This window comes from Nipponia nippon, unplaced genomic scaffold, assembly GCF_047370975.1.
Source record: "Nipponia nippon isolate SJK-2023a ecotype South Korea unplaced genomic scaffold, ASM4737097v1 scaffold_8, whole genome shotgun sequence".
Lineage (NCBI taxonomy): Eukaryota > Metazoa > Chordata > Aves > Pelecaniformes > Threskiornithidae > Nipponia > Nipponia nippon.
The window spans coordinates 6,992,933-7,001,491 of NW_028262402.1; the positions used below are offsets into that span (position 1 = coordinate 6,992,933).

General features: G+C 52.9%; 1 protein-coding gene across 2 annotated transcripts; it reads left to right on the forward strand.

Moving 5' to 3' along the window:
• Positions 1-1,249: 1,249 nt before the first annotated feature.
• Positions 1,250-8,559, forward strand: XPA (XPA, DNA damage recognition and repair factor). 2 transcript variants are annotated; one of them, XM_087742438.1, is made up of 6 exons: positions 1,250-1,567; positions 1,916-2,035; positions 2,399-2,423; positions 5,918-6,083; positions 6,761-6,878; positions 8,321-8,559. In XM_087742438.1, the coding sequence occupies exons 1-6, from the start codon at positions 1,369-1,371 to the stop codon at positions 8,467-8,469; spliced, it is 777 nt and encodes a 258-aa protein (XP_087598564.1). In that variant the 5' UTR covers positions 1,250-1,368; the 3' UTR covers positions 8,470-8,559. The 2 variants fall into 2 exon arrangements, with proteins under 2 accessions (XP_087598564.1, XP_087598562.1); XM_087742436.1 differs by lacking the exon at positions 2,399-2,423 and adding an exon at positions 4,154-4,259 and having other exon boundaries at positions 1,260-1,567.

Here is an 8,559-nt window from a genome sequence, read left to right on the forward strand (position 1 = left end):
AATAAAACGTTTCTCGACACAGCAGAAAGAAAGTCTACGCAGGTAATCGCTGCGGGCAGGCAGGCTGGATGTATTCTGCGGGCGGCAGGGAGGGGGTGGCAGGAAATTCAGGGCGCCCCATGGAAGAGAGGGAGACCTCTGCGGGAGGAAGGCTCCTTTCCCTGTCGTAAGGTCAGAGCCGCTGGGGACGGAGGCAGGGAGCGACCGCCTGCACCCGCGCCTCCATTTCCGCGGCGTCAAGGACAGGGCAGGCGCTGCCGCGCGGAGCAGCCACCATGACTGGCTGCTCGGCATTAAGCTGGCTTTGTATCAAAGTGGCTTAGCGCCACATTTGCATGACAAAGCCATTTACGCGTATCTCATCAGTACGGCAGGCTACGGGCTCCATTTATTCTCCCCTCGCTCTTGCGCGCAACCAGTGGAGGCAGCGGTGGGGGATTTGGTGAGGAGGCCACCGGCCGCCGTGCCCGGCGCGCTCCGGATCGCCCAGGGCTGCGGGCGCCCGCGGCTCTACCCGCGCATCTTTGTCAGGAAAAAAAACCCCAGCCGGTGGCTGAAGCGGCTCTGCCGGCCCCGGCGAGGTGGGGCGGCACAGGCCGCGCCGGCCTCGGGCAGGGGCAGGGGCCGCAGCGGGGCCCTGCCCGCCTCAGGAGAAGGAGAGGCCCGGGCAGCCTTGAGGGAGCGGGGCCCGGCGCAGGCCGCTCGGCGGGCGTTGCCGCCTCCATGTTGTGCGGCCACCCCGCGGCGGGGCCGGGCCGGGCCGCCGCACGCCTGCAGTCGGGGAGGGGCGGGCGGCCCGGGCCGCCCTGGGCGGACAAAAGGGGCGCGGGGCGGGGGACGCTGTGGAGGAATGTCTGCGCGCGGCGCGCCGCCCCCCCCCCCCCCCGCGGGTTGCTCAACGCCGAGGCGCTGCAGAAAGCGCTCGAAACGGCACACGCGGCCCAGCGCGGAAATCGCAGGGTCATCGCCCCCCCTCCCCCGCCCCGCCGGCATCACCCCCCCCAACCCCGGCCCTGCCGACACCGGGACACCCCCCCCGGCCCCCCCGCCGCGGGCCGGGCAGCGCCCCCCTCCACCCCCCACCCCCACCCTGCCGCCGCCGCCGCCGCCACGCGGGCCGCAGCCCCCGCCCCGCCGGGCCTCGCGCACCCCCTCCCCCCGCTTCCCGTCACCCCCCGCGCGCCGGCGGGGCGGGGCGGCCGGTGGCGGTGCGGGGCGGCAGTTGCGCGCCTGCGCGGGGGCCTCGCCCCTTTCGCCCCCTCCCCCGCCTCCCGCTCTGCGCAGGCGCAGTGCGGCGGCGGCTCGGCGAGGGGAAGGGCGAGTCGCCGCTGCCGGAGCGGGGGGGATTCGCGGGGCTCCGCCGCCGCCATGGCGGGCGCGGCCCCGGCCCCGGCCCCGGCCCCGGCGGAGGAGAAGGAGAAGGAGAAGGAAGAAGAGGAGGTTTCGGCTGCGGCGAGCGAGCGGCCGCCCCTCTCGGCGGCGGCGCGGGCGAAGATCGAGCGGAACCGGCAGCGGGCGCTGGCACTGCGGCAGGCGCGGCTGGCGGCCCGGCCCTACCCTGCCGCAGGTCGGATGGCGGCGGCGGCGGACGGGCCCGGCCTCGCCGGGCGGCTCCCCGCGCCCTTTTTTCTTTACGCGGGCGGGGGGGGGTGAGCGCCGCGCCGCCCTTGGGCGCGAGGCGGCGGCGGGAGGGGGAGGGGGGAGCGGGAAAAGGCGCGGGGGGGGGGGGGAAGCCGCGGCGCGCGAGGGCCCCCCTCCCCCACGTGGGGGGAGGGGGGGCCCTCGCGCGCGCGCGCCGCGGCCCCCCGCCTCGCGCCGCGGGGGAGAGCGCGCGCGGGAGCGCGCGCGCGCGCCCCCTGCCGACGGCGGCTCCCGCCGCGGCGTTAACGCGTCGTCTGGTTCGTGTCTTCCGCAGGCGGCGTGCGGCTGCGGGCCCCCCCCAAGGTCGTGGACACGGGAGGGGGCTTCTTCCTGGAGGAGGAGGAGGCGGAGGAGGAAGAGCCCGGCGCCGCCGAGAAAATCGTGCATCCCCCCGGTAAAAAGGAAAAAAAAACCACCCAACCCCTCCCCCCCCCCAAAAAAAAAAAAAAAAAGGAAAAGGCGCGGGGAGGGAGCGGCGGGCGGGGAGCGGCGCCTGGGGCGCCGGGAGGAGGCGGCGCCGTGTGCGTGGAGCTGGCGGGGGAGGGCAGGAAGGCGCGGGGGCGACAGTGAGCCGCCAGCGGGCCGAGCGAGCGGGGCGGGCTGGGCGCCTTTTTTTTTTTTTTTTTCCCGGGCTTTTTTTTTTCTCCTTTCTTCCTCCCCCCTCCCCCCGCCCCTTTTTTTTTTTTTCCTTTCCCCTTCCTCCTCCTCACGCGGCTCTCTGGATGTGCTCGGTTTCTGGCGCCTTCGATTCTTCCAGCGTTCGAGCGACCATCAAATACGCGGTAATTAAAACCGAATAATTTTTAGCCGCGGAAGTGGGACGCAGTCAGTGCCCTTGGGTATCGCGGTTTTTTTCCTTTCCCCGATAAACGCTATTTCCACTCTTTCTTTCGGGAATTTGAATTTTAAGACCGAAATAAGTGTAAATCTGCGGGGCTTAGTCGGTTCTGGGAATTTTGAGGTTGATACCGTTTATGCCAAGACCGGAGCACTGCAGCAGTGCCAGCTTTTATCGTTATAAAACGTGCTGACGCCAAGTTACTGATCGTTTGGGGGAGGATTTCGACATATTGGCTTGCGATATTCTCCTTCCAAAAAGCAAATGGAGAAGTAAGGATCCCAAAATAGATTCACTTTCTTCTCCGGGAATGTCTTTGTCTTGCATTGTTCAGCTCTCAATCAGCTGCAGGGCTGTTGGTGCAGTGTATCTCTTTGTTAGAAATCGCCACCAGATTTCATTAAGAGTGTAAACAGCTAGCAGCCCCACTTCTTTTGAGGGGCTGATGTTTAACAATAAATTGAGTAGATCTGGGATGCCTTTGCGCTGGGGGTATTTTTGCTGTGTAATTCATAACGTCATTGTGTTAATAAAACGTCTTTATGTTCGGGAGGACTGCCTTAAATGATGAAATGTGATGTAAGAGTATGGCTGTGCAAAGTACTGAGCATCCCTCTGTCGCTAGTGAGACTGAATTGGCATAAAATGTCGTCTTTGCTAGATCGAATCTGCTATAAATGCAAACGCAATTAAAAATGTATGGTGCTGCATGTCAAGCATTAATCTTCTCTTTCAGGTATTGTTAATATTCTGCAGCATTACCTCATTTTCGGCTCGTGAAACTGTATAAAAATGTTAATTTTCTGTTAGAATTACAATGTTACTGTGAAAGGACCCTTCCTTATAGCTGCGTTACCTGAATCAGTGTTTCTTGGTGTCACGTGGAACATAAAGCAGATGGCGATGGCGGTGATCTACCCAGCGAGGATGTGGCCAGAAGTGATGGCCGGCACTGGGATGAGTCTGGGCTTGGAGCAGTGCTGAGAGGGCTTGGGGAGAGGATTGTAGTGGAGCTCCATCCCCATTCCACTCCTAGCAGCTCTCTGGCCATCCACCTCCATTTCTGCCGGCTGGAATGGACAAGAGCCTTGCCAACCGCCCCGGGCCTGCGTTGAGCTTTTTTAGGGAGAGGCAGGTGTGGCTGAGCTAGGAAAAAAACTGGAGCAGAGCTGAGAGGACTATGATGCCAGTGCGGCTCCGGTATGGCTTCCTGCTCTCGCCACCCTCTTCGGACTGCATCCCCTCCTCTGCTTCCTCCCGTTCCTGCCTGCGCGTCCTCTGTAAATCAGGGCGTTTTTTGGAGGGCCGGAACAGAGGAAGCTGTAGGAGGGGATATGAAGCACTTTATGGGGAAATGCAAGGAATTTTTTTTTTTTTTAAACAATGGCTAAGTCGAAACAAATGTGTGCATTTGAATGTTGAAATCCAACACTTAATACAGTGAACCTTCCAGCAAGAACAGAAATATACCGGCAGAGATGGGATTGCATGATCACGGGTTTGAATTTGTACTGTATCTTTCTGGAAAACTTGAATAGAGGAGTGAAACTAGTCTGTAACGAATACTGTTGAGAACTATAATGTAAATTTTAGTAAAATTGCTTGTAATACCAATTCCAGATGCTTGTTTTTAACTTGGTAGTTCCTAAAAAAAAAAAAATTTCTTTCCATTAGCACCTGTACTAGAATTTGACTATCTCATCTGTGGAGACTGTGGCAAAGAATTCATGGATTCCTACCTTATGCAGCACTTTGATTGGGCAACATGTGATAATTGCAGGTATTACAAATAATCAGGCGAGGGAAGCTTTATTTTATGTAAAGATTGCTGGCTATAATTTAGTTAATTACGATCATTCTGTTTAATTAAAAAGGCTGTCAGCAAAGAGACATTTTTCAGTAACTTAATAGTAACTGAAAAAGTAAGTGGAAGTTGAGTGACAATCTCTGTATCTTCCATTACGGAAGGGAAGAACAGCAGCATTGTCTCGTGAGCCTGTCTTAGGGTAGGGGACGTCAGTGGATTTTTACATAATGTTAGGGAAACGTGATGTCTTGAGAGCAGTTAGTGTGTGTGTCAGCATGGAAATTAATGTCTGGTCGCAGACGAGAGCTATTAGAAAAAACGACAGAACCATCTGTGTTCTGAAGTAGAGCGGGGATTAGGAGAGTGTTTGCTGGCCTGGTGAATTCACCCAGGTGAAGCTGGTACTTTGGTCAGCAGGAGCGGGCTGGGAGCACGGCAGCCAAAGGGCAGGGCCCCCATGGGAGGTGACCGCTTGACCTGCAGGGTAAGCAGGAGTTTGACCTTGAGCAGAAGGCAGTCTCTACGCTCTCTTATCTGTAACACAGAAAACGCTCCAAAAGCCATCGAGATAACCCGGGGCAATGAAAGCACCTCTGAAGGGGCCAACCAGCCATAAGTGCAAGAATGAATGGGTGAAGCATTAAAAAAAAAAAAAAAAGCTCACAGCTAGGAGTTTGTTCTGAGCGCTTCCCTGCTCGCCGCAGGGAGGGTCGGGGTGTGCCCGTGGTGTAGGCAGTTGGCAGGCATCAGAGGCAAAGTGCTGTCTCTTGGAGGCAAGATGGGTGGAAAAAGGACGTTAAGGAGGGGGCTCCGAGCCTGAAGAGTGGTTTTCCTTCGGACTAAGTAGCTCTTGCAGCTGAAGGCTTAGAGGTTCCGTGGTGCATTAGCTTTTGCCGTGAACTTTGAATTCGAGTCGAGCTGCATTTACAACAGTACTTCCTGGATGACCGTTGCTAGCACTTACTGTTAGGCAAATTGTTCCGGCTCAAGCAATTCAAGTTACACTTCAGTCAGGATTGCGTAAACGTAATTTTTTTTCATTAACTCATAAGTGCTGCTGTGGTTACACAGTTTTTCATTATCTGTCTGGTCAAAGTTACAGTCTTTCAAGGTCTTTGTTTTACTGTTCCTCTGCCTGCTGGCTTGCATTTAGAAACAAGTGCTCGCTCTGCGTTGCTAATCTGTTTCTGGGATCTAGAAGCATATGGAGTGTGTGTATTCTCAGGTGATCTGACCTGTCTCACATTACACATTCTTTCTCTCTTGACCACGTGTCAGGCTTGTACTTTTGTCCTCTTGAATTGCATCTGGGTTAGGTGAAAACCTAAAATTACTCATACTCCTTTTAAGTTTCAGTTACTCCCTCTTGTAAGAAAATAGAAGAAAAGCCTTTCTAGAAAAACAGGCTTCTCAGCCTACGCTTGCTCAAGTGGGAGAATTTTTAAACTTAATTTCAGTAAACCTGTCCTGAAGTTGAGCTAGATTGTTGGAATCCAAAGTTACTTGCATACATAAAAACTGGGAGGGTGAGGCCTGCCTGTTTTTCAGGAATGTTAGAAGGGACGGGGACTTAGATGTTAATAATATGGTTTTCAGGAGTAGCTTTCTCATCATCATTTTACATCTTCCAGAGACGCTGAAGATAAACATAAGCTTATAACAAGGACAGAAGCAAAAGAAGAGTATCTTCTTAAAGACTGTGACTTAGACAAGAGGGAACCAGTGCTCAGATTCATTGTGAAGAAAAACCCTCATAATTCGCGGTGGGGTGACATGAAACTTTATTTAAAACTACAGGTATAGAAACTGTTAGCGTATTTCAGACCTCTTTTTGCCTTTGTACAATTTTGGTATCCCAAATGGTGTCACTTGGGTTCTGATTTTGGAATGATTTTGTTACAGCTAAGTATATTATGCATAGCTTGTGTAGATTTTCTGTGTAGTTAAAGAGCTGTGGTCCAAATTCATGAACACGTCTGAGGGCATTTTAAAGATGTTCATGGACCACAACCTCAGTGGTTCGCACAATTACAGGTCATGAAGCGCGTGGCCCTCCAGCGCTCCTCTGCAACGCGTGCGGCAGTTGCTGCTGCGTGTGGCCCTGTGTAGCTGTGGCCTTGGGTTCGCAGCTCTGCCCTCAAAGGCAGCAGGGAAGGCAAATAGAGCTTCCAGGGCTCTTGTCGCTTCTTGTTTGCTACTTTTATAGGAATGCTGCTGCTTTAGTGGAATATGCACAAAATTAGAGCTGGGTTTGACTTTACCGAGTAAGCTACATCTAGCTGATACTGAAAGGCAATGTTAACTCTTACTGTGGAAGGAGTCCCATGTTTGCCAGTCAGGAGCAGAGAGACAGATGGGAGGCAGAGGCAAGGTAGGGTTGACTTGTGTACGTGTAGGGAAAAAATTAAATTTGTGAGTTAGTTTATTTTTATCGTTTCAGGGGAAAAAGAAACACATTTATGTCCATCCTGTAGGTAATCAAGCGTTCCCTTGAAGTCTGGGGTAGTGAAGAATCATTGCAGGAAGCAAAGGAACTCCGCCGTGACAGCAGAGAGAAGATGAAACAGAAGAAATTTGATAAGAAAGTTAAAGGTAAAGGGTTAAATTTACATACTGCAATACCTGAAGTACAGTTCTGTTTGAATTTGTTTCTGCATCTGATGAAAGTATTTAGAAAATCTTCAGTGTGGCAAAATGGAGGTTTTCAAGAGCTGTGTGGGTAAGCTCAGAGCAGTCTGGTCTGACCTCATAGCTGACTATTTTGGGCAGAGGGTTGGAATGGAGATCTGAGGTCCCTTCCAACCTGAATTACCCTGTTGTGCCACGGACATGATCTAAGTGACAGAGATCAATTACAACGGTTCATTATGCTGTTTTTCAGTTTTTTTGGTATGACCCAGAATGTGCTGTAGATTGTTCCTGTTACTTTTCCTGACTTGCAGAGGACATGGATTTTTTGTGGCAGTGGGCTATAATTCTGTCATACATATGCCTTCAGGTGGAGTAAGTGTAAATGAAGGTAGAAAATGCCTTTTCCCACTGCTCACAGTATTCCCAGCTGCTGTTTTTACTGCTCATTTATCCTTGGTTTTTCCTGATAAACTGGTATTTAGGAGAGTATTCAGTGGATATAACTTCCGGAAAATACTTGAGCACAGACAGGCTAGTAATCTTAAAAAAGACTGCACGTTTGTTTCTTTGCAAGAGCTGTGGCTTGCCGCGACCCCTGTGCTGCCCATCGCGCCCATGCTTCCCTTTGGGTCGGCGTTCACGGAGGCAGAAAGCTCAGGCTGGCCGCGCCGGCGTTGTCCAGAGCAGGCAGGAGGCGAGCCTGAGCGAAGAGCCCCTGCCCTGCCCGTTGGTGTTGGGCGCGCAGAGGGGCTGGCGGCAGCCTGACGCCCAGATGCCAGAGTTGAGTGCGAGCACGGGCCGTAATGTGACAGAGTTCGCAGCCTGAGCGGCTTGGCCCGGAACGCGACTACGCTGCGCGGCTCAGTATGCTTGCCACCCCCTTTCAGCATCCGGATAATACCTTGGGCTCAAGCGCCAGCCTCTGCTCTTGAAAACCCGCTGAATTCACTGCGGCTGCCGCTGAGGCAACGCACGGTATTGGGCACAAAGCTTAGGGCATGCCAAGTCATTTGGGAGGCTTACTGTGACCGGAATGAAAAGTACTCCTTGGTCATGTGAAACAATGAGGTGTTTGAGAAAAACTTTTCCTCCGTGTGCCACCTGCCCCTTTTAGATACCTTTGAATGGCTTTGTGTAAAAAGGCAGTGGGCAGCACGTACTTAGTCCAGACGGAAAGTCTTCTCCTGTGAGATCTGATGGCGGTGTAGTTCTTATCCTTTAAAATATGCAAACAAGGTGAAGATTGCAAGGCAAGTCAAAGCTTGTTCTTGCAATACCGGATTCTTGCCCAAATTCTGGAAGGCAGGCAACAAGCAAATCGTCATCTGTAGTCCTCAGAAAGGTGGTTAGCTTGAGTTTTCTTAATTTTAAAAATCTTAAAATTTTCTCCTGTTTCTCATCAGAACTCCGCCGCGCTGTGAGGAGTAGTCTGTGGAAGAAAGGAGCTAGTATCCATGAACATGAGTATGGACCAGAAGAAAACATTGATGAAGATACATATAAAAAGACTTGTACTGTATGCGGCCATGAATTAACTTATGAGAAGATGTAGTGTTAATCGTCTTTTTTTTTTTTTTTTTAATTTCATTATCTTTTTAATGGTATTTTGTATTAAAGTCAAATAAATGCGCATTATGAACAA

What these genes read in the sequence shown, in the direction of transcription:
- XPA (XM_087742436.1), top strand. Translation starts at nt 1,369, where the DNA reads ATGGCGGGCGCGGCCCCGGCCCCGGCCCCGGCCCCGGCGGAGGAGAAG. An exon ending in GCAACATGTGATAATTGCAG is followed by an intron (nt 4,260 to 5,917) that starts GTATTACAAATA and finishes TACATCTTCCAG; the next exon opens with AGACGCTGAAGATAAACATA. An exon ending in ATTTGATAAGAAAGTTAAAG is followed by an intron (nt 6,879 to 8,320) that starts GTAAAGGGTTAA and finishes GTTTCTCATCAG; the next exon opens with AACTCCGCCGCGCTGTGAGG.